General features: G+C 35.2%; 1 protein-coding gene across 5 annotated transcripts in view; it reads right to left on the bottom strand.

Moving 5' to 3' along the window:
• The window catches only part of Ttd14 (TRPL translocation defect 14), a 315,039-nt gene that overhangs the window by 128,587 nt on the left and 160,127 nt on the right, over positions 1-26,325 (bottom strand). For 4 of the 5 annotated variants that reach the window (XR_011335927.1, XM_069845769.1, XM_069845766.1 and 1 more), the window contains one exon: positions 4,957-5,085. The exons of the other annotated variant lie outside the window; for it this stretch is intronic. Coding sequence is in view for 3 of the 4 variants with exons in the window: in XM_069845769.1 (XP_069701870.1) it covers positions 4,957-5,085 (129 nt within the window). In the remaining variant the exon portion in view is untranslated. The remainder of the gene's footprint in view (positions 1-4,956; positions 5,086-26,325) is intronic. 5 annotated transcript variants of the gene reach the window in all.

The following is a 26,325-nucleotide window of genomic DNA, read 5'->3' as shown; positions in this document are numbered from 1 at the left end:
TTAGCATGCAGCAGAACCATAAATTACTTAGTGAGAAGGAGATAAGATACGTTAATCATTATGCACCACCAAGTGGTCCCTTTTCTGTCTTTTTATATATGTGATTTTAGCATGATACAGTTGATGTAGAACTTTCATATTTATACAGCAGATTGTTTAGGATGTGGTCATAGTAAAGGCATAAAAAATAAAAATTCGCCAGTTTGCACCCTCCACTTGTTTTTTACGATTATTTCGGAAACTAGAAGCTGCCAAGTGGTCCCTTTTCATACTTACGGACACATTTTATAATGCATATGACAACACAAATAAAATTTATCGCTATTATGTGAGTGAATCATTGGTCATTGTGAAATTATTCCAATAAAGTAGCAAACTGGTGCTGCTGGGATCCATTAGAACAAACTTGCACGATATCATTACTTACTATTAAAAAAAAAAACTTAAAATGTAATAAAGAATATATGACTGAAAAATTTGATACATATAGTAAAACTTTTCAAAATATACAATGAATTAAAGAAGTTATTTTATTATGGATGACTAGATATGACTGATTGTCGCTATAAAAATTTATTAAGCATTGGTAACATGAAAAACAATGTATGCAAATAATAAAATCAAGCTACCAGTACAATCAAACAAAATCACTTCTCTAGTATTAAATGCTATAGCAATGGTTGCCATACTAGCCATGGTTGTTCTTTAGTCAACTGTCCGAAGACAGGTTTGAACCTCATAAGTGACATCAATAAGGCATCACTCAGGAGACAAGTAAACCAGAAGATATTGTGTGACCAGTTCCTTTCTACCTCCATTGCATATATCGCTGATTAGTAACACATTACATTAATCAGACTTCAGATTGTTCTTCCTCTGACACATATTGTCAAGTGAGATGTACAATTGGGTTCAAAAAGAATGGGCCGACTCTTGGTAATTTAAATGTAAAGTTTTTAAGTCAGGTTCACACAAGTAAACTCATAGCGTTCGAAGGCAATGCTGTGATGTTAGTTCCAGCTGATTCTTTGACAGTGATCCGTCTACAATGCTGCAAAGGCAACGAAGTGCTGTAGCGTAGGAGTAAGGTTTCTGATTTCGGGATCAGATGTTGCAAGTTCGCTTCCCGGCATGGTTGATTTTTTTATTGCATTATTTTATATTTTTAATGGCATGTATTAGTGGAATTTGTTAATAAACTTGGTTATGCAAGTCTTGCAAACATATTACAGCCCATCATTTGTGGGCTATTATTAGGCACGACCTGGCCTGTATACAAAATTAATAGTTGCTTTCTTGAAAATCAGAAGCACATCAAATATAAGTAAACAAAATTTATAGTCAGTTTCATGTGTTCACCATAGGACCTTTATAAGTAAACAAAATTTATAGTCAGTTTCATGTGTTCACCATAGGACCTTTATAATAATAATAATAATAATAATAATAATAATAATAATAATAATAATAATAATAATAAAGTTCCCAGACCCTTATACTTAGCAGAAATTAATAATTGTATGCGGTATTATTTATATAAGTATAGTCATGCTTCATGGGGGAAATTACAATTAAATATCTCAATAAACATAAGACTAAAATAATAAATGGAGAGAACACGTAGAATGAATAGAACTATCTGAAATACCATATAAACTGCTTCATTACAAACTAACTTGAAGTAGAAACATAGGATGCCCAAGAAAATGCTGATCAGACAAATATTAAACCACTTTGAAACTGGAACAATCGTGATTTAATCCGTGTCGTAAAATATGATGATGTTGATGATGATATTATTTCTATTTGCTTGTTGACAAATGTTCCAGACCAAGGCACATAATCGCTGCCCTGAGTGAAGACTGTCTCATTGTAATAGGATTCTCTTCCCTTGTCATAACACATTTGTAAGATGTGAGTGATCCTACATTATGTGAGTTGTGAAACTTTCATAGGTGTCACGGGTGTTTTTGGACGAAAATACAATTTATTTCTGGAGTTAATATTCAAAACACATATCAAAGTGAAATAATTTTAATATGTAGCAAAATAAAAAGATGAACTATTCCTCTCTAGATCCCACGCAAAATTTTACGGTTTAATTCCATATGTGGGCCTAATTAATTTTTGCAATATCATGACTGGTCCAAAAAACGGCTTCAAGAACCTAAACGGCTGTTAGTATCAGACATATGACTGATGAAGAATATGAAACATGAATATAATATGTTATAAATTCTTATAACATATAGCTATATGTTTTAGTATTTCTAATATTGTTTTATTATTTATAAAAATTGGCTTTCAAACATTGTCAATGCTCCCTGTGAAGAATATAGGTAAATAAAACATACAGGAAGCTAAACTCCAATATGAATTGAAGAATGGTAAACAGTATTACTTCAGTATTGCCATTATTAAAACAAACAGAACTAAATTAATGTTTACAATGGTAACATGTTTTAATGTTGTAGTTCAACATAGTTTTAAAAGCTATAAATCAGATATAAATGCAGACGGTTTAATAACAGACAATAGTGTTGCCAAATAGAAATGATCGGGAAAAAATTGAAATACAACTGCTGAGCCATTTATACCCGAAACCACACTTTATGAAGTCGAAATTGCGATAGAAAATCTGAAAAAGTACAAGTCTACAGATATGGATCAAATTCCAGCAGAATTAATACAAGAGGGTGGAAGCACATTATCTACCGAAATTCATAAGCTTGTACTTGCTATTTGGGAAAAGGAAATTGTACAGAAACAATGGAAGGAGTCCATAATTGTACCTATTTTTAAGAAGGGAGAAAAGACTAACTGTAGTAACTTTCGAAGAATATCACTTTTGTTGACATCACACAAAATTCTGTCCAATATTCTTTTGAGAAGATTAAGTCCATAATTATGTAGATGAAATTATTGGGGATCATCAGTGCCGTTTTAGGCATAATAGATCGACTATTGATCAGATTTTTTGTATTTGACAGATATTGGAGAAAAAATGGGAGTAAGGATACAGTACATCAGTTATTCATACATTTCAAAAAGGTATAGGACTTGTTTAAGAGAGGAATTTTATATAACATTCTTATTGAATTTGGTATTCCCAAGAAACTAGATCGATTAATTAATACTTACAGCAGAGACCATATACGCCAGCCTCTGTCTGATGCTTTTCCAATTCACTGCGGGCTAAAGCAAGGAGATGCACTATCACCTTTACTTTTTAACTTTGCTCTAGAATATGCCATTAGGAAAGTTCAGGATAACAGACAGGGTTTGAAATTGAATGAGTTATATCAGCTTCCTGTCTATGTGGATGACGTGAATATGTTAGGAGAAAATCCACTAATGATTACAGAAAACACAGAAATTTTACTAGAAGCAAGTAAAGCGATCGATTTGGAAGTAAATCCCGAAAAGACAAAATATATGATTATGTCTCGTGACCAGAATATTGTACGAAATGGAAATACAAAAGTTGGAGTTTAACCTTCGAAGAGGTGGAAAAATTCAAATATCTCAGAGCAACAGTAACAAATATACATAACACTCGGGAGGAAATTAAACGCAGAATATATATGGGAAATGCCTGTTATTATTTGGTTGAGAAGCTTTTGTCATCTAGTTTGCTGTCAAAACATCTTAAAGTTGGAATTTATAAAAAAATATATATTACCGGTTGTTCTGTATGGTTGTGAAACAAACTCTCACTTTGAGAGAGTAACAGAGATTGAGAGTGTTTGAGAATAAAGTTCTTAGGAAAATATTTGGGGCTAAGAGGGATGAAGTTACAGGAGAATGGAGAAAGTTACACAACGCAGAACAGCATGCATTGTATTCTTCACCTTACATAATTAGGAACATTAAACCCAGACATTTGAGATGGACAGGGCATGTAACACGTATGAGCGAATCCAAAAATGCATATAGATAGGCCTATTAGTTGGAAGGCCGGAGGGAAAAAGACCTTTGGGGAGTCCGAGACGTAGATGGGACGATAATATTAAAATGGATTTGAGGGAGGTGGGATATGATTGTAGAGAATGGATTAATCTTGCACAAGATAGGGATCAATGTCAGTTTATGTGAGGGAGGCAATGAACCTCCGGGTTCCTTAAAAGTCATTTGTAAGTAAGTAAGTGTTGTCCAGGGGATGGGTTGTGCTACTTACTAAACATTCAATCGACTTCCAGGCGATGTCGCCACTTGGTACCTGTGTAAATGATGTTTATAAAACTTATTATGGTAAATTTTTAATGTAAAAAATTAAGACAAACTGAGATTTGAACCTACTACAACCAATGCTATCTGGTTTAGACCCATGCTTCAGCCACCTACGCTCCAATGGCTCATACTTTAATCTGACGAATTACGTAGCTTTCTCGTTTGTCTTCATTTCGATAAATGTTGTATCCCGTTTAGATATATTTAGTATTTATCAATGTTATTGGTACAGTGCGTTCGTAGCTCAGCCAGACCATTCTGCAGCATTATATAACACAACAATAAGAATTTATTACAGTTCAGAAATCGGTCTGATACAGACTTGATTGCATGCTTGTTAGTTTTTACACGACTTGCATGAATGGTATAAGTGTCTATAAAATTTCTCGTCAAATGACGACCTGTGCCGCGGAATGGTCCGGCCGAGCTACGAACGCACTGTATTTCACTCTTCAGGGGTCCTGATGCAACTAGAATCAACCCTCCGTTTTATTTTATAACATATTTTAGAACAAAATAGAGCACATTTACACGATTTAATTGTATCATTTTGTGAACTCGAGCTTTAAGGAGATAGCCAAGTGCACTGTTCTGTTTCTGGAACTCAGACATTTGTAGCCGGCCCATTATTTTTTAACCTTATTGTACTGTCTGATAATAGTTGTACATAATCAGCCAGCACCTCAATCAGAGGTAATGGTTTATCATCTAAATGTTCATACTTACATGCAGATGCATCCATGGCTCCTCTATCACAGATGATAAGACAATTTCGTGAGCAAGATTCTCCAAGTGCAAAAAATGTGTTTTCAATTTGCAGCATGGTTTTGAGCAGATTCTCTTGAAACTTGAAAGCTGTGAAAGAAAATGAAAATTGTTAATAACTACTGTGATGAATATTATAATCGGTACTTAGCAACTTAGTTGCCATGTGTTTTGTTGAATGTTTATGTTAGCGTTTTTGTGTTGCAGAGATTTAGAATGTGAAAGCATAACCAAATAAAGTTAATTATATAATTAAATTACATACAATTGTGACATGGAGCAGTTCGTGGGATACTCAGATTCCATGAAACAGTTGTCAGATGCTGAGTGTGTTGGATATACAGAACTTGAGTGTGAGGGCTATCTTTTTGTTATTAGGTAACCATGCCAAGTATCTGTGTATTTCACTGTATTATTGTTGTTCTCAATTATAATTTATTCAAGTCCTTTATATAGAATTGAAGTAAAGCAATAGTATTCTAATAGGTTATGGGCCCAGCTCAACTTGCAAAAGGGTTTAAAACTTGTAAAGATACAGTGAATAAGAAGAGAAGAAAGAAGCACTGTCTCGTTTAAATATTAAGTGTAATGAAGAGGCCATGTCCAAATCTGGTCGTTGCCTTCGTAAGAAAACACAGTTAAATTCCTATGAGGCATGATGTAGATTACTTCACAAGGAAAAAGGGGTCGAAGTTTATGGCAACTGTCTCAAAACAAATAAGTGGGTGACTAACAGGAAAAATCTCTTGTCTTCTGAGTGGACAAATGCACTTAAAATATCTGCAATATATCAGCAGTTCGTTCTGATCCAGGGAGGAATCAGCAAACAACGCTTTGCTGTCAGCCTGGCTGTAAAGACATCGAGACCTTTGGCCATGTACTACAGTTTTGCCCAAAGGAAGAACTACAGTCAACTCTGGATATAGTGAACTCGCTTATGGTGAACATTCGGCTATAGTGAACCTAAATCGTCAGTCCCGACCCGTATACATTAAAAAGTACATTAATATTTCTGTTTATAGTGAATCCTCACTTCGGTTATAGTGAACCTTAAAAATTGAAGATACAAGAGTTGTATCCTGACAAATTCTTATTTGAAGTCAGACCTTTTATAAAATTGAAAAAATGTGTTCAAAACAACATTCTAAGTTTCTTACTCCTTTAGTCAAAGGATAAAGGTAGGAATAGTGATTCCTAGACAATGAACTGTACCATAAATCCAGGCAATGCCTGACGACCTTGCCTCACTCCACCATCAAAGGGTTGCCATTCTGTTCTCAGGCACTCTCCTCTACTGTTATTTCTAATCCTTCACCGTCAACAGGGTTGCCTTTGGTTCTCAGAAATATTTACATTATGAAGATAGCATCGAAACAATGGAAAATGAAATACCTTTCTTTTATTAAAAGGGGACGGACATTATGTCCAGAGCAAAAATGAAGGTAAGATTCCGATGGCTTTCAAACTCCATCAACCCCCTCCCAGTTTCCATTAAGTGACTCAGGAAATTCCAAGACTGAGTATGCAATCACACCATAACAGCGTTTGTCATTAAAGTGTTTTCCTTGGAAGATAAGGCGAATATTATAAGTGACACTGAACGTGGTCTTTCGTAAGCGGACGTAGGTCGACAGCATAGTTTAAGTAAATCAACTGTAATAGTATACAGTAATCCATTCCACAAAAATGAAATATTTTAATTACTGTATAGTATTTTATTTTCTTGTTCACAATTTCATTAATTCCTGTCATTTAAGGTTAGGGGAGAAACACTTCGGATTTAGTGAACCTCGGATATAGTGAACGAAATTTGTTGGTCCGCAGAGGTTCACTATAACCGGAGTTGACTGTACTTTGTAACACCCATCAACACCGTGTGCGTTCATCTATTTCTATACCCCTACAGAAAGCTAAATGCGAGGTGTACGAAGTTCATTGTGTTTCTATTGATGGCAGCCACCGATGAGTTGATATTGTAGCGATCGACAGGAAGAGAGAAAGAGACCTTATTTTGGATCCCACTGTGAGAATGGAATAACACATTTAACAGGCAACACAAGTCAGCGATGAAAAGGAGGCAATTTATTGTCCATGCATCCCTTACTTCAGTGAGAGTTAGAATATACCTGTACATACATAGGAGGTAAAGGGTCTTCTTTTTGGTGCTTGGGGAAGTTGTTTCAAATATACTAATAGTTATTTGAAATCTCTAGGTATAATGCAGCATGATATTGAAAGTATTTGTTTCCAAATTCTTAAGGACTCTATACTTATACTAAATATTAATTTGTATTCTACATAATGTTACTATTGCATCAAAATTGCATTATAGTTAGTAATGTTAGATTCCAAATCAGTACCAATTTCATATTAATTAGTTAAATTAAATTCTTGTATTGTATTGTATTGTAGTCTGGATCTGAATGGTCACCTGGTTTGTCAGGCAGATGTCTTCCTTTTCTTGTGAGAAGTTGTTATTATATTAATTGTAATTACTAAAGAGTGAAGATAAAGATATCAAATTACAAAGTTAAACAGCAATAACTACAGTACCTGGAAGTAAAAACTGAAACTGCTGCTAATTAAATAAAACTGCTGGGAGATAGTAAGTAAAGAAATTCCAATTCAAGAGAGAAGTATTATATGGGATATAGAAGATGATAAGGCAAGAACTTATATAGGATTACTGGTTGAATATAATCAGGTACAACACACAAAGAAAGCAAGAACAGCAAAAGAGGCATGGGATGCATAAGAGCTTATCATGAAAAATCAACTCTATTAAGGAAGGTAAACTTGTTAAAGAAGTTATGCAGAAACACACTCATTGAAAATGGTGATCTGGAGGCACATTTGAATGAAATGGATAATCTTGTAGAACAGTTGGTTAATATTGGCCAGAACACTGAAGATGAGATGTATGTAGTCTTCTATTTAAATGGTTTACCTGATAGTTAGGACACATTGATAACAGCATTTGAAACAAGACCAGAGAAAAATTTATCTCCATCATTGGTAAAGAATAAATTAATTGAAGAGTACAAAAAACGAAAAGAAAAAAAGAATAAGATGAGATGAAAGAAGAAAAGGTAATCAAAGTTGTGTTAGCAAAGGAAATTTCTGTTGAAACAAATTGTTATTTTTGTAGGTAAAATGGCCATATGAAGAGAGATTGTGAAAAATATCTGGCATGGAAAAAAAACAACAAAGTAAGTACAAAGATAAGCTAACATAAGAAGACGAAGATGGTACAGAAAAAGAAATAGTGCACAAATTTGCCTCAATGTAGGATTTAAACCTGTAAAAAGTGAGAGATGGTATTTTGATTCTGGGACATCAGCTAATATGTGCAATTCAACCAAATGGTTCACTGATATCAAAGATGATTTTGGAACTGTAACCACTGCAGATGGTAGAAGTCTTATTATCAAAGGGAGGGGTACCTGTATACTTCATGCAGCAACTCCAAGTAAGGCAAAAGTAATACAGTTAACTAATGTTTTGTTTGTTCCAAAACTTGATTCAAATCTCATATGTGGGAGCAATAACAGACAAGGGATAAATGATAAAATTTGATGACAGAAAGTGTAAAGTGTTAAAAGGAAATAAGTAATTGTATCAGGAAGTAAAACTGGTAAATTATATAGCTTAAACATTAAGGATATTGAGGAGAGAAGTTATAAATTGTCACATACGACTAATGAAAAATGTATTCATCACTGGCATGAAGTTCGAGGCCATTACATCTAGAGGATATAAAGATATTAACAGTCGCATACCAATGCCCATTATTACACCAACTAATACCAATGGTGGGGTCAGTAACTGACCCCACATATTTTATATTATTTCTGCAATTAAACTATATAAACTATATATTTTTGTAATCTTTATGGCTTAAGGAACTTTATATCAACTTTATTGAATGTATTTTACTTTACGAAAATTTTTTTTTGAACAGATACAAAAAAAAATCTTTCTGAGAGGAACAGGTATTTGGATACAATATTACTTGCTGTATTAAAGATTTATGCTTACAAAAACAATCACTCAAAATGACACTGCGAACAGGTTCTAATATTTTTTATTTTATTTTTGTAGGTTATTTTATGACGCTTTATCAACCTTTTAGATTATTTAGCGTCTGGTTGAGATGAAGGTGATAATACCGGTGAAATTTGTCCAGGGCCCATCATCGAAAGATATCCAGCATTTCCTCATTTTGGGTTTAGGGAAAACCCCTGAACAAACCTCAACCCGGTAACTTGCCCCGACCGGTAATCGAACCCGAGCCACCTGGTTTCGCGGCCAGACGTGCTAACCGTTACTCCACTGGTGTGGACAGGTTCTAGTAGGCATGGACTCTTCTTTCGTCATATGATCAGAACATATTTACTTATTACATGAAGTACATGTCTTCATGTATTTGCGGTCCTTACTTCTTGGGCATAAATAACAACCGCCTTTGTATGGAATATTTGTCACTGCATTATAAGTTACTTTTCTTTGTGGTTCTGAACGTACAGTTCCTCTGCTCACTGCACCTTGGTCTTGATTGAAATTATAACCAAATGTACATAAAGCATCTATATACTTTGTGTATAGGCCAACCGAATTTTCAGCAAGCTTCTTTATATTTATGAAGCAAAGTTGTCGACTCAGTTCTTTCAAAAAAATTTTCCTTCCAGAATCCTTTTTTTTTTTTGTACTGTTTAGCCCATTGATCATTAGTTTCACGAAACAATATGTATGCATTATATGCTGCAATGTCAGTGAGGTTGAACAGAACCGCCATTGGCCGTCGCCGCGTTCCTCGACAACAAGAGTATGTTCTTATGCACTTGTCAAGAACATCCACTCCTGCTTTAGTAGAATTGTAGAACAGAATTATATCTGGCTTATCGCCAGTCATCTTCATGTCACAATGTTGCATGCAAAGGACTGTCACAACTTTTCCTTTCTTTGGGACATTGCTGACCAAGGTGGTATCTTCAGTGAAGGCGAATCTAACTATTCCAGGTTGGGCATTTTTCAAAGAAACGGGGCGAAGCTCTGTCAGTAAATCTCTTCTGTCACTTCGCATGGTGCCAACTGTAGTTACTTTCTCCTTCAACAATTCCATTGCAAGGAACATGGTTATGAATTTCCTGTCCATTGTGATGTTTCTTCCTAATTATTCCAAGTTAGACATATGAACCAACCTTTCCACTACTTCAGGACCACTCTTATGATTTCTTTGCTGAGATTCAAACTATCCTGCATAAGGGTCTGCTGCGAGGCAGTAGTTTGTGTTGGAATCACAGAACAGGTTTACTTCTATCCCATATTTACCTGGTTTGGTTGGGATATATAACCTAAATGGGCAGCGCCCATGAAATGTTATTAGTTCTTCGTCAACAGTGACAGACTCGTTAGGGTTGTAAAACACAGGAAACTCTCTCACCACCATATTCCAAATACCTCTGATAGGAGAAAATTTATCTCTCTTCTGCCGATCTTCACGTGTAACTGAATTATCAAAACGCAGACATTTCATTAACAATCTAAATCTATGTTCCGAAAGTGTAGCTCTATACAGTGGAAAATTTTCTTCACTATATAGCTCACGAACACTGTTTTTATTTTGTCGATTCCCCCACAGTTTAGAAGAAGTCCAATAACACCTAAAATTTCCCCTTGGACAAAATCTTTCGAATTTCGAATAAATGCATCACCACATGATTGTCTGAATATTTCCAATCTCTGGTTCGTGTGGATCAAAATAATATTTAGAACATCATGATCAAAATACATATATAAATATTTCCAATCTCTGGTTCGTGTGGATCAAAATAATATTTAGAACATCATGATCAAAATACATACAGAATGCTTCCCTTGGAGTGTCAGGCTTCACTTCCTGCTTGGGTTCTCCCTGAGTTCTCATGATGTTAGCGGATTGATGTATTCTCTGATTTGTACTGGTTCATTTTTCCATATCATACCAGATGGAGATGTCATATTTCCAGGGAGTGGTCGATTTTTGCTTCTGGACATGGAGGCATTCGTACGGGCTGAACTTCTAAAATAATAAGTATTTACATGCATCACGTACCTAACCAGAAACCTATTACTTTCTGACCAGTAGTTTATTTACAAAAAGAAAAATAGTGTTATTATACAAAGGAGTGAAGCAAACATTAGGCCTACCTACTGTACTTGTTCCTCCATCATACTACTTTCTCTTGATATATTTTGACCTACAGGCTGCTGAATAACATTTTCAGTTTCACTAAAAGAATGGCCAAATATTGCCTCTTCAAATTCTGCCTCTGTCATACACTTCCTCTTAGCCATATTTACCGTCAAAGAAATAAATGCAACCTCCTAGTGGCAATTATTACTGAATCATAAATGGTAATAAGAAATCCAATGCGCATGTACCGACAACAATCGCTATAACTCAACAATGGATTGCCGCCAAAAGTTAATTTTCTGCTACAATGCGTATAACATAACAAAAAATGTCACAAAAGCATAGCATAAATTTTCCAGTAATAAAAGAGAAATCATAAAAGATATTCTCTGGGGTCAGTAGCTGACCCCCCCCCCCCCCCCATTGGTATGCGACTGTTAAGCAAAGAAAATCTAACCACTGGAATTAAAACTATTCCATGTAAATGTAAAGATTTATGTGAAATATGTTTGATTGGGAAAATAGCTAGGAAGTAATTTCCAGCACAATCAAGCAACAAAACTAAAAATGTTCTAGTCTTAATTCATAATGATACCTGTCGACCATTAGAAGTACCAAGTGCTGGAGGAAGAAGATATGTGTTAACTACTAGTGACGATTTTAGCAGACTTTTTGGTAAGAAAGAAAAATGACGCCAAGGAAAGAATTAAGGAATATGTTAAAGAAATGCAAACACAATTTCGAATGACAAGAAGATTCGTACAGGCAGAGGGGAGAAATATTTAAATGAAGAGTTAGTATTCTTCTACAAAGATAGGGGAATAATTATGGAAACTACTGTGCTTTATTCACCTCAAAAAAAAAAAAATAGTGTTACAGAGTGTAAGAATAGAACCTTGATAGAAATGACAAGATGCATGTTAAAGGATGCTAAACTAGATAAAGAATACTGGGGAGAACCCATCATGACTTTTAATTAGGCTACATACAGAACTGTCTTCCAATAAAGAATAAATGTAAGATACCTTATGAAATATGGTATGGAAGGAAACCAGATTTAAATGGTATTATCAAATTTAAAGCAAGTGTATATGTTCATATATCAAAGGAAAGAATGCAGAAGTTAGATGACAAAAGTCTAAAGGGAATCTGTGTAGGTTATGCTTCTGGCAGCAAAAGCTATAGGGTTCTCAACAAAGAAACTGCAAAAGTAATATTAAGTAGAGATGTAACCTGTCAGTGATGGGGAGTTGAAAAATATAACAGTAATACCACCTGAAAAAAAGTACTTATAGGGTATATCAAAAGGAAACAGCGAACATAGATTTGGAAGAAACTGTAACCACATTACAAGGTGTGATCATTAAATTCCGAGACAGTGTCTGCTGTAGGCGAAGGAATCACGTGATTGACACGTGCGCGCAGCAGTGATGCTAGACGACCTTGAAGAGACGCAACACAAAGTTTTAAAGCGCTATCTTCATTGAGTTCTGTGTTACACAAGATTTTATTAGCACATGCATCCGCACATTTGCAAAATTACAATGGACTCGATACTGGAGCAGACAGCCAGTGAGTTGGACGAGGTGTTCTGAGTGGCAATCTCATTTCAGAAATGGCAGAACATTGATGGAGGACAAGAAGTCAGGTCGACCACACATGTGCAACACTCCGAAATGTCCAAAAAATTGGACAAATTGTGCATAATGATCGACACATCAGCATCAGTAGGGTTACCAACTTTCCTATATTTCACAGGATCTCCCCATTTGCGCCTAATTTTTAAGAGACTCCCAACTCCGGTATTATACTTCTTTTCGAGCATTTTTCTCCCTTATTTTTGCATAATATAAAAATCTTTATTCTAAACATTTGATTTTGCCGTGAATGATGATGATTTATATGATGAATTTTGTTGTTCACATATGCATCAAAATGTGCAGCCTATGTATACTAAAAAGATAATGCTTGCCAGAAATGGCTTTCCCGCATTTTCTTCAAAAAAAGTTGGCAACTCTAACCATCAGAGAAATTGCTGACATTGTCAACATGTCATTTGGAGAGGTTCAAATGAGCCTCACGTCCATTTTGAACATGAATGACCATAACTCTGGACATAACAAATGGGTGCTCCATGACTACAATGCACCAGCTCACAAAGCTCTTGCAACATGCCAGTTTTGCACCCGTAACAAGATGGTCGTCATTTCTCACCTCCCATATTCACCAGATTTGACCCCTTGCGACTTTTTTTTTGTTTCCGAAGATGAAATTGAAGCTAAAGAGTCACCGTTTTGGGCCAGTGGAGGAGATCCAACACGAATCACGGAAGATACATGACAGGCTTCAAGAATGCAACTTCCAGGAGGCATTCCAAAAATGACAAACATGCTGGGGTCAGTATAGCTGTCCAAGGAGAATACTCTGAACGGGATGGTAGCCAAATTTAAAACAGGTAATTTCATTTCAATTTATAAGACACATCTCGGAATTTAATGATCACACCTCGTACATGTACAAGATGAGAGAATGTAAGAAGATCAAGTAGAACAAATAAAGAAGTGCCACCTGAGAGACTAATCAAAGTGATGAGTAAGGTAACAAACTAAAAATTTAGAAGATCCAAAAACAACATCAGAAGCAGTTCATGGAATAGATAAGGGTCAATGGGAAAATACAATGATTGCTAAATATAATCATTAGAACAGAATGGTACTAGGGAATTAACCAACCTTCCACCAGGAAAAAGAGCCTCGAGTTACAAGGGGGTGTTTAAATTGGAATGCAATCAACAAGACAGATAGTTAAATACAAGGCAAGCTGGTTTTGCTCTGGCAGCACCAGGGGAAGAAGTGACTTCACTAATGATTGCGTGCATGTCAATGAGAGCGATTTTTTTTTTAAATCCGAGCCGCTAAATAAGACTGTATAATAAATGTATTTCACAAAAGAGCCACAAATGTCTGGGGGTGCTGCAGCTCCGCAGCCCCTCTTCGAAAGCCGCCCCTGCTGGTGAGGCAAAATAAAGAAACCCATGTAAACCTTTAAGGCTGGTTCACAATAAACCGGGAACAGAAACTACAACGAGAACAAGAACGGAAATATTGTTAAAATAAATGTATTTCCGTTCTTGTTCTCGTTGTAGTTTCCGTTCCCGGTTTATTGTGAACCAGCCTTTACTGGCGCGTTAACTGGCGCCAGTATATCCATGCACATGTAAACCCACCATAAGCACAATATGCATGAATTACACCGATATGTTGTCACACCGATAAAAATTAACAGCAAATATTGAAGAGCAGTGAAATGTGAATACGATTTCTATATACACGCCACACATCAGTGATTTATATGGGAAAATCCAACAAATAAATTATGTACACGTACCATTAACAAATAAATCCTTACCTAACTGATCAGTAACATGTCAAAAGTTAACCTAATGTACCAAGAGGTTATATTGTAGATATTGAATCTGTTGATAATTTTTAAATGGAGAAATTGGAGTTATGTGATTACCCTAATCGTTTTAAAAATTGACGCCTTTTTATTGTATATAATATAATGGATAAATTTTTTAAGTCGTGCATTAACATTATAATATTCAGTCATAGAATAAAAAATTAACGAAACATAAGTATTCGGAAAAACATTGGAAAATAATTACAAAACAAAACAGTTGTTCAGACAGGATTTTACACAAGATAAAGTACCGGTACTGGTAATCAATGGTGTTATTTAAATCGTGTAATCACTATATCATTTATAATGAGGTGGTGAAACTAGCGCTGAAGTAGTTTAGTCTATTTCGGACGTGAAAATCGTTGCATTTATAAGGAATTTTTTTTTGTGAAGATGCAGTTGATCGGGTAAACTAGCGCTGAGGTAGTTTCGGTGATTTCGGAAGTGAAAATCGTTGCGCATGCGCAAACTCACGATGTAGAGGAGAAAATATCAGTCACAGAGTACTGAATACGGAGCAGATTTCGATAGCGATATTTTGTCACAGATATTTCGCGTCATCAGTCACAGGTTTATCTGTAACAAAAAAAATACCTGTGACAAAATATCGGCCATCTCTAATTGGAAGTGATTATAATCCATGTGTTAAGGAAATGACAAGTCACATAGAAATGGGTAAAGCAGGTAATTTAATGCACTATAACTCTATACATGAATTTAAATAATGTAATACGTAGGGTAAACCACCCAGTTATTGGCACCTTAAGGACATTGGATGAGGAAATCTTAAATTTCTATGAAAATACTCTTTACTGGAACTTAGAAAAACTCTCATAAATAGAGTAAAGATTGACAAATGCAATGGTAATATCAAACAACATTTTATTTCACAATTAATGCAACAGTGTCTTGTTAAGGAAATGACAAGTCACATAGAAATGGGTAAAGCAGGTAATTTAATGCACTATAACTCTATACATGAATTTAAATAATGTAATACGTAGGGTAAACCACCCAGTTATTGGCACCTTAAGGACATTGGATGAGGAAATCTTAAATTTCTATGAAAATACTCTTTACTGGAACTTAGAAAAACTCTCATAAATAGAGTAAAGATTGACAAATGCAATGGTAATATCAAACAACATTTTATTTCACAATTAATGCAACAATGTCTTGTTAAATATTTAGGATCAAATATGCCAGTTATTGGCACCCTTTTGCCAGTACTTGTCACCTTTTTTGCTAGTTATTGGCACCCTCTGTAAAAAGGTTGCATTTTAATTTATAAGTGTAATTTCTTAGATATATTCCTACTAAAGTGCATTATAATAATATGATATGTAATAATAATGAAATTATTGGAATTGTAAGGCTATTATTGAAATGAAGTTTCAGCTACTCTGGGTCAGATAAATACTCTCATTCCCAGAAACATTATTACTCTCTGTAACTGGCAATGAAATAGATCTTCTGAAATATGTTTTCTGTGATGATCCGGTATGTATCGACTATGATATAGTCTCTTGCATGTATTGTATTCATAGTCCTTTTTGGTTGAAGAAACAGCCCTTGTGCATTTGAAAAATATCCGAATAATTCGTTCCTCTTGCCTGCTTGTAGATGGCTGAGAGAATACTGTGTGTACGCTATGTGTTTTTGTGGTGCCCTTTCCTAATCTTTTGTTCACTTTTGAAATTTTTCGGTTTCTGCTGATTTTTTTCAAGCTTTTTCTTTTCTCTTTCCAGTTTACGATTCTCTTTTTGTTTCAAAGCATCTTCCTTTCGTTTCTCCTTCTGGTCATGCAGTTCTCTCCATTTCCCAGATGTTAGTACAAATGGTACTCTCTTTATCTTCTTCTTTCCCTTTCGTTTTAGTGTTTCCGGCTACAATAATATTTCACACATGTTTTCTTTAGTGATCATTGATTAACAGATTAATTTATAATCTCATTTTGTTTCTCCTCAATGCGGGAGGTAGAATTGAGCTGAGGAACAGTTGCATTTACACATTGTTGATCATGATTCATTTCGTCATTGACAAGGGTGGAAGTTCTGTTATCATAAGCTTGGTCCTCAGGACTATTTACTGTTAGAGGCTGGTTATCACACATGATAGAGCACAATAGAGCAGTGAACCATCCTCTTAGTTCTTCTTGACTCACGCATGCACTTGCCTCAGTGACACCTTCAGGAGTCCTGATGAAAACTACAGAGTGCCTCTTTAAGAAGGAGTTGTATCATTTGTTCCCGGGAGTATTGTCCTTAAAAGCATTTGGGCGATCGTTTTCTTGAAATTCCTTCACACAGATCTGAAGATCTTTATGCTTTGGAAATTCCTTATGGCACATTCGAAGATGCACCTAGGAAGACAGGAATGAATAGAAATATATTTTTGTAAATTTCCTTTTTAAAATTCTAAAAATTTAGCACGAAGAAAATAATGATCAGAAACTAAATCCGAATGCTGTAATTAAAAATTTTCACAAATCCACAATATCAAAGACCTCGATGACAATTTATATAGGCCAAATTGCATTGATAACTCACCTATCGAGAGTGATTTCCTCTTCACTGTTAAGAACAGGAATTCGATAACAAGATGTTTTCATAACGTGTTGATATATCGAAATTGAAAAGTATATCTAGGTACACCAAATCTTTTGGTTGCAGCTTTAAATGACAGCCCATGCTTTATAGCTCGCAGTGCTTCTTTTAAAGTCTCCTCACTGTACCTATGTCTTTTTGTGTGCTGCCATGTTGTCCAATGTGCGATTTTATTTTCACATTAGAAACTAGCAGTAGGCTATTACTCAGTCTATGAATATAAAAAATGTAGGTAAACATGGGTCTAACACCAGTTGTTGGCACAAAGTTTTCCAGTTATTGGCACCAGTGCCAATCATTGGATAGAGAAGTTGTTTTTTTAAAAATAGAGCTATTATTAGCATCCATAAGAAATTCAGGGCTAATTTGAGAATATTTGGTCTAAAAACAACGATTTCACTCATAACCCCAGTTATTGGCACTACATGCCAACAACTGGAAAATGCGAGTTTCGACACACCATTTATTGGCACCCCCTTCTCGAACGTAAAATTGCAAGTTACACAAACCATAGTATATCATACTTCTTAGGAGGCTAAACTTAAGTTATGCACCTATCCGGACAAATTTAAAAAAATATTACAGTAATAGTTATTAAGGTACAAAGAATTCTCTGCTCTTAACTTATCGCTAAGAAATCACAGGAATAGAAGAGATATTTCACAACACTTCCATCTGCAAGTGATATCCGCCAAACAATGAGAAAGATATTTTTAAATTAAATTGCAGAAGAACAATGAAGGAACTGGCTAACGAAATTCGTAAGACATAGGTGTGCAAATTATTGCATTTCCTTATTATCGAAGCTTTAATTAAGGGGTGCCAACTATTGGTGGGGTGCCAACAATAGGACAGTTTACCCTACTGTAATATAAACTAAACAATCATCAGTTGTGCAGTTTATTCCATATCTGTTCGCTTTGGCGACATTGCTGCACTTTATGTTTAATTAAATTAGCACTCGGAACATGTGACACTGACTAAAACACGGTTCACTTTACAAGATTTGGGAAAACTAAAATAAAAAGCACATTCATGATTTGTTAAGGCACAAATAGTTTCCTGTTATGCCTACAAACTCCCTTGGAATGGAGTTTTACAACCCCGAAGGAAAGGTCATTTTCCACTAAGGGCTGTGCATATACCTGCTAATGCAGCACATTATACTGCAGAAACGGTGTATGTAGTATTATCTAGCACATTGATGTTATTTTAAGATTGATTTCTACTAATGTATTTTACATTTTATGCTTTTTTTTTTTTACTGGGGACATACGTTCCCCGCGTTAAATACAATTTCTCTGTAAATCGGACAGCGCTATATTGGGCTTTTACTGTATTACATTTGTTCGTATCAAATTTCTGCACATTAAGTTTAAAAGATAAAACTAAGATTCTTCCAGTAATTTATTATAATACTCTGTGCTCTTAAATTGATTGACCATATTGAGATTTAAATCAATAGCCTTCTCAAAACACGTTATGAAATGTTTTATATAAAACAATTTTTATCTTCAAAGGAAACAAAAACGAGCAAAATTGTATTATATCTTTGTGTTTCAAATATCTCAAAGAATAATGTGTTGAAATTAATGGCATGACATTATTTATGGTTCACCCTGTGTGTGTGTGTGTGTGTGTGTGTGTGTGTGTGTGTGTGTGTGCCTGCGTGCGTGTGTGTGCGCGTTTTTTTTTTGTGTTGTGTTGTGTGGTGTGCGCGAATATAATAATTCAAATTTTTTTTCTTATATTTTTTTGTAACGTGGATTATTATTATTACTACTATTATTATTATTATTATTATTATTATTATTATTATTATTATTATAAAATAAGATATACAATTTCAAAATAATTATCATTAATTGATTATTACACGCAAACATGTATGTCTTGAACTTCAGGAAATTTACGAATATAATGTCTCAAATGGAATTGCAGTTAAAATTTATATCATAGCATACTCGTAAGTTTCTAGAGTGTTTTAATGTGTAGACTTTGTCTGTCATGTAAGTGAGTCGGGTCCTGGTCATGGTCAGGCTTGACATTTTTCATTGAAAAATCAATAGTGACAGTTGTTGTGGACAAGTTCCGTAATTGGGGTTTTCTTAGTCTTCTCCCATTTGCACACATTAAGCATCAGCATCATTCTGTTTCATCTCCAGTCTGTATCATTCCCCAACTGATGGCTGGTCTACGAATGAGTAGGGTTGCCTACTCGAAATTTAGAAACTTAATGAATCTTATTGTAGTCAGCTAGTCAGGGTTGGGAATGCGCCCAGCTGGAGATCAATATAAACGTTCTCTTAGAGGAACATATGCTAGAATTCGCCCTCCTCCTTCAGGAGAATTAATATCATAGAATAACTCACCAGTGAGTCCTTGCACATGCCATCACTATCTATCTTGGCTTGGCTTTTCGAGAGCTGTGCTTACTTTGGCCCACTGTGTGCCCTGTATATGTGATGATTGTCCAAGTCTGATAATGGCCTGGGTTAGTTCTTGTGTTGTGTCAGTAACATAGAAGTTATTAAAATTGATTTTATAAATAAATTAGCTGCAGTAGACTTAAACTGGACCTTTGGGGAGGCCGAGATGGGAGGATAATATTAAAATGGATTTGAGAGAGGTGGGATATGATGATAGAGACTGGATTAATCTTGCACAGGATAGGGACTGATGGCAGGCTTATGTGAGGGCAGCAATGAACCTGTGAGTTCCTTCAAAGCCATTTGTAAGACTTAAACTGACTACATAAGTTCTAACAAACTTAATTACCATTCAGTTCATACAATCGAAACTAATTTTGAAGCTATTGATGTTACTGACGTAACGTTTCATAGTGTTACCCATGTAACACTCTTTATTATTGACTTCAAATGTCAAGGTTTCGGACAATAAGCCTTCAAAATCATCTGCTGCAAGGGTTAGAAAATACAGGGAGAAGCTAAGTGACGAAAAAAAGAAATAAATAAAATAATGCAAAGCAACAAGCACTTTTAAGAAAGAAATGGTCTGGAGTGCAGAAGGAAAAAAAATGAAAAAAAAAAAAAAAGAAAGTAATTTACGAATGAAAAAGTACAGAGAGAAATTGAAGGCTGAAGGAATGGTATGAAATATTGGATATGATTCACCATCTAAGTCTTTTCCAACACCTCAGTCATTGGAGAAGACAATACATCAAGCCCAAAGATCGTTACCTACAGTAGCGTGCAAATTAATCAGAACAACGTAATTACTTATGCAAAAACACTCAAACGGGATAAAAAAAGGATCTAAGACATACCTCAGTAATTTATGTGGCCTCCCTTGTTCTTAATAACAGCTCTGAGACGATTTGGCATGGATTCCACTAATTTCCCACAAATATTCTTCATTTCTTCATCACAAAACCATACACCAATGAGAGCAGAAATCATCTTCTCCTTTGTAGAAAAATCCATTTTTTGCATTCTTCTTTTGCAAATTGACCACAAGTTCTCAATGGGGTTGATGTCAGGTGAGTTGCCTGGCCAGGGGAGTACCTGAATATTCTTCTTGTTGAAGAATTCTGTAGTTTTTCGAGACATATGGCATGGTGCCAGGTCTTGTTGGAACACATCTCTGCCATCCGGAAATGATTTTTGTAGCTGGGGTACGATTCTGGTTTCCAATAAGTGAATATATTTGTCAGAATTCATCATTCCCTTGATAGGTATTAATGCTCCAGGCCCTTCATGTGTAAAACAACCCCAAAACATTACTTTAGGGGGGTATTTGGGTGCTTGTTGGAGATGAGCTGCTGTTACTTTTTCGGATCCTTTCTGTACGTAAGAAACACGGTGGCCGTTTACCTCGAAATGAGACTCATCGGAAAAAAGTACATTCTTCCAGTCATTCACTGTCCAGTGTTGATGTAATTTTGCCCACATTAAGCGTTTTTTGCACATAACAGGGATTAGCAGTTGCTTCTTAATAGGCTTACAAGCCCTTCGTCCAGCTTCCAAAAGGCTACGCCGCACTGTTGTGACGTGAATATTTGCCCCAGTGGTAGCCATTAACTCGCGGGTTAAGTCGACAGCAGTTAGTCTAGGATTTAATTTACTTTTCCTGACAAACGATCATCTGCAGGTGAAGTCTTCCTTTTTCGGCCACAGTTTCCTTTTTTTCTGGGGTGTGATGGATCCAGTCTCCCTGTATCGTTTTATGATCGAATTAACAGTAGCCAAACCGATGTGACATTCTTCAGCAATTTGCCTCTGTGTCATAGAAGAATGCTCTGCTAATGTTATAATTTTAGACCGTTTTCGTGGAGTTGTATCCATTTGTGAAGACGACAGAATGTACACAGGATTGCAGTATTAAGTCTTCAACACAACTGAAATGCTTATAAGTACAAAACGACAGGCAAAATGTCACATATTATAAAAAAAATAATGACAGACCTTCAACAATGGAATTACACGTACTACAGATGTCAATTAAAGCAGTATGAGCAGCTGTGAGGCAAGAATAACAGAAAATGTAAAAATATGTCGTGTTCAGATTAATTTGCATGCTACTGTACCAACATCTCCAAGAAAAAAATATACAATTATGAAGAAACTTGCTGAAAAGTTTGGAGTTGTAGAAACAAGAGAAATTAAGCAGAAGGATTATTCAGCTGTTACACAATTTTACGAAGTGGTCTAATGTCGAGTGTATTCACAGGATACAAAGATTTTGTCGCTTTCATCAGTAAAGATGCAGAAAAAGAAAGAAAACAGAAGAGAGTGCTTATTATGACAGCAATGGAAGCATATAGAGTTTTTAAAAGTGAATATCTAGATCAGTGATCATCAACTTGGCCGATATGGGGCTCGGGCACTGAACACTGCTAGTGGGCAGGGCAAGCGGGCGTTACTTCACCCACTGCATTATGAACCCTATCTCCTGTTCAGTAGCATGGAATCAGATTTTAAGATTTTCATAGCCTATACTAGACGGCAGTTCGGAAGGCAGTCAGTTGCTATATGCGCTGTAGCATTTCTGGTATTTGACGTCACAAGCTTGTACAGTAGAACCATTCGGAATCAGTCTGTAACAAATACTTTCCGAGTTTGTTTGTTCATGTGTGAGTGTTTCAATATATTGAATAAGTAAAACTAACATTTACTCTGTATGTGTAAGATAAATAAATGGAAGAAGAGACTGTAAAATGACAAGTATTACACAGGCAGGCGCGAAAAATAGTGTTTAAGGTATATAATTATTTTTAAAATGTTGACGAGCAGAATGCTGCCGGCCATCATGATGCTTGCTGCAACGTTGCCAACGTGCAAGAAACGACTGCAGAAGCATGTGGTGTGGGATTGAGAATCGTGCAAAGAATATTTTTAGTGAAGGGAAGAGTTTTTGTTTGGTGTCATGCTTACAGTAATTAATGGCTAAGGTCATTATTGCCATTTGATAATTTAAATTCTCTCCTGCGCTATTTGTATTGCACATGCACGTAAAGTATGATGTGGCAATGTTGTACACTGCCTTGCTCTCTCTATCTGTCTCTCTCGACGCAAACGCTAGCAGACTACTACCTTCCGAATTGCCGTCGACTCTAGTGATTAGAAAAGTTGTTCTTTTTCTGAAACTGCCACAGGTGTTCCGATTCCAAAAAATATTAGATCCAACGAACAGTTTCATAACAACAGCAAACATCTGACACAATGTAATAATTACCAAAATATTTAATATTAATACTATTCAATGTTAATCTCTATTAAAGATTCATAATTTTATTTGTAATAAACACTAAGGTTAATAATTATTGGACTATGTTTATACAGTTATGTTACCCTAAACAAAATTTATAACACAATACAATATGGTGTATACATTTTTATAATTTTTTCTTAATTGGATACATTAAAACAATGACTTTGGAATTATAATAGGCACAATCTTATAACTTGGAATTTCATTTATTCTTGCTGCTCTATTAATAGCAAACAATGTAAATGAAGATGGTTGGCCAATCAGAGAGACTGTTTAATATTGAAAATTTATTGTAGTTAAAAATTCCGCACTCCCCTCCATTATACTCATCTGTGAAGAAGCTACTGTACATCCAAGCAGAACATTTTGGCTTGAATTATTGTTATTGTTATGGTCTCTGAGAAAATATCTGGAGTGTTCCAGATAAGATGGTTCGAAATGTTATATAGTACTCCAGTTCCCATGAGGAACAGTCTAGGAAAAACTCCTACTGTTATTTTGGAACAGAGTGTTCCGACCTGCTGTTCTTTCTTTGAAACTATTCTTTCGAAATTGTTTCGAAAGTATTATGATATTTTTCCCGATCTCTATCATAGGTCCATTCACTGTGGATGTGTGATAATGACCTGAACATGAAATAGCTTATAAAAAAGTAGGAAAAACATACTTCCGACATACTATCCATGTTAGGATCCACATATATATGCGAACAGTTGTTTTCATTAACGAAAAATAAGCAAATCTCACCACAGAAGTAACTAATTCATCTGACTACAATTTACAAAGTTTCCTCAGTTCATGCACTGCACAGATCATAGTGCACAATACTGAGCAATTAGTACGCAAGAAAGGAGTCCAAAAATCCCGTAAAACCAGCATTACAAAAGTTTCACTAATGATCCATTATAACGCATTTGTGTTTGTTTTATTTCAAATAATATGTAAATATCATTTAATGATACACAGAGTAAATTCACTGTAACCGAGTTCAGTAATATAAGTACAGACTTTCAGTTTTCATATTTTGTAACTTTTTCTATTACATATTTTGCAATGAAGCACATCTGTATAAAATGCATTAACCAATAATACGTTATAATGATGTTTTATAACATAGCAGTATGAAAGGAAAAAGTATAAATCTGAAAATAATGTAGTATTTAGTTTTATTCAGCTTTCATTGCAACTCTAACTTATCAGTCAATTATCTGTATAAAATGCATTAACCAATAATACGTTATAATGATGTTTTATAACATAGCAGTGTGAAAGGAAAAAGTATAAATCTGAAAATAATGTAGTATTTAGTTTTATTCAGCTTTCATTGCAACTCTAACTTATCAGTCAATTATTTTCATACACGTAAATACCTTATTAAGCATTCACATTACTTTAAGTTTAATTTGATTAATATAAGAAATAATTATCACAAAACAGAAATAGCCACTGCAAACCTCTGACAGTCCTTTTCGTCAGCGCTTGCCTGCTGAAGAGAAGAACAAGTGGAGCAGGCGGCAGGGCATCCTGAGGTGACGTCACAGTGCTTCGAGTTGATGATCACTGATTTAGATGTTCAATTAAAAAGTCTAAGTTTGCTAGTTTACGACCAAAATATGTATTTCCAGTTTCTGAAAAAGGTAAAAATGAGTGTTTGCTGTTGCCAGCATCATGAAAATGTAGACCTTCTTATTGACGGATTATGCAAGTGCATTGGAAAAAATATCCTTTCTACCAATAAATTAGTGGAAATGTCCATGTGTGGCTGCAATATCGAATGCTACTTGGAAAGGCTAATGTAGTAACACTGAACAGTTTGTTACGAATCTATTCCCAGACAGTACTGAATTAGAAAATCAAATTTGCAGTTTTCATCAGTGGACAGACACTGTCCGAAACCTTGATATTTGAAGTCAATAATAAAGAGTGTTACATGGGTAACACTATGAAACGTTACGTCAGTAACATCAATAGCTTCAAAATTAGTTTCGATTGTATGAACTGAATGGTAATTAAGTTTGTTAGAACTTATGTAGTCAGTTTAAGTCTTACTTACTTACAAATGGCTTTGAAGGAACTCAGAGGTTCATTGCTGCCCTCACATAAGCCTGCCATCAGTCCCTATCCTGTGCAAGATTAATCCAGTCTCTATCATCATATCCCACCTCTCTCAAAACCATTTTAATATTATCCTCCCATCTCGGCCTCCCCGAAGGTCCAGTTTAAGTCTACTGCAGCTAATTTATTTATAAAATCAATTTTAATAACTTCTATGTTACTGACACAACACAAGAACTAACCCAGGCCATTATCAGACTTGGACAATCATCACATATACAGAGCGCACAGTGGGCCAAAGTAAGCACAGCTCTCGAAAAGCCAAGCCAAGATAGATAGTGATGGCATGTGCAAGGACTCACTGGTGAGTTATTCTATGATATTAATTCTCCTGAAGGAGGAGGGCGAATTCTAGCATATGTTCCTCTAAGAGAACGTTTATATTGATCTCCAGCTGGGCGCATTCCCAACCCTGACTAGCTGACTACAATAAGATTCATTAAGTTTCTAAATTTCGAGTAGGCAACCCTACTCATTCGTAGACCAGCCATCAGTTGGGGAATGATACAGACTGGAGATGAAACAGAATGATGCTGATGCTTAATGTGTGCAAATGGGAGAAGACTAAGAAAACCCCAATTACGGAACTTGTCCACAACAACTGTCACTATTGATTTTTCAATGAAAAATGTCAAGCCTGACCATGACCAGGACCCGACTCACTTACATGACAGACAAAGTCTACACATTAAAACACTCTAGAAACTTACGAGTATGCTATGATATAAATTTTAACTGCAATTCCATTTGAGACATTATATTCGTAAATTTCCTGAAGTTCAAGACATACATGTTTGCGTGTAATAATCAATTAATGATAATTATTTTGAAATTGTATATCTTATTTTATAATAATAATAATAATAATAATAATAATAATAATAATAATAGTAGTAATAATAATAATCCACGTTACAAAAAAATATAAGAAAAAAAATTTGAATTATTATATTCGCGCACACCACACAACACAACACAAAAAAAAAACGCGCACACACACGCACGCAGGCACACACACACACACACACACACACACACACACAGGGTGAACCATAAATAATGTCATGCCATTAATTTCAACACATTATTCTTTGAGATATTTGAAACACAAAGATATAATACAATTTTGCTCGTTTTTGTTTCCTTTGAAGATAAAAATTGTTTTATATAAAACATTTCATAGCGTGTTTTGAGAAGGCTATTGATTTAAATCTCAATATGGTCAATCAATTTAAGAGCACA

The sequence above is a fragment of the Periplaneta americana genome, chromosome 14 (genome assembly GCF_040183065.1).
Source record: "Periplaneta americana isolate PAMFEO1 chromosome 14, P.americana_PAMFEO1_priV1, whole genome shotgun sequence".
NCBI classification, from domain to species: Eukaryota; Metazoa; Arthropoda; class Insecta; order Blattodea; family Blattidae; genus Periplaneta; species Periplaneta americana.
The sequence above is the reverse complement of the archived record's forward strand: the minus strand, read 5'-3'. Positions and strand labels throughout refer to the sequence as shown.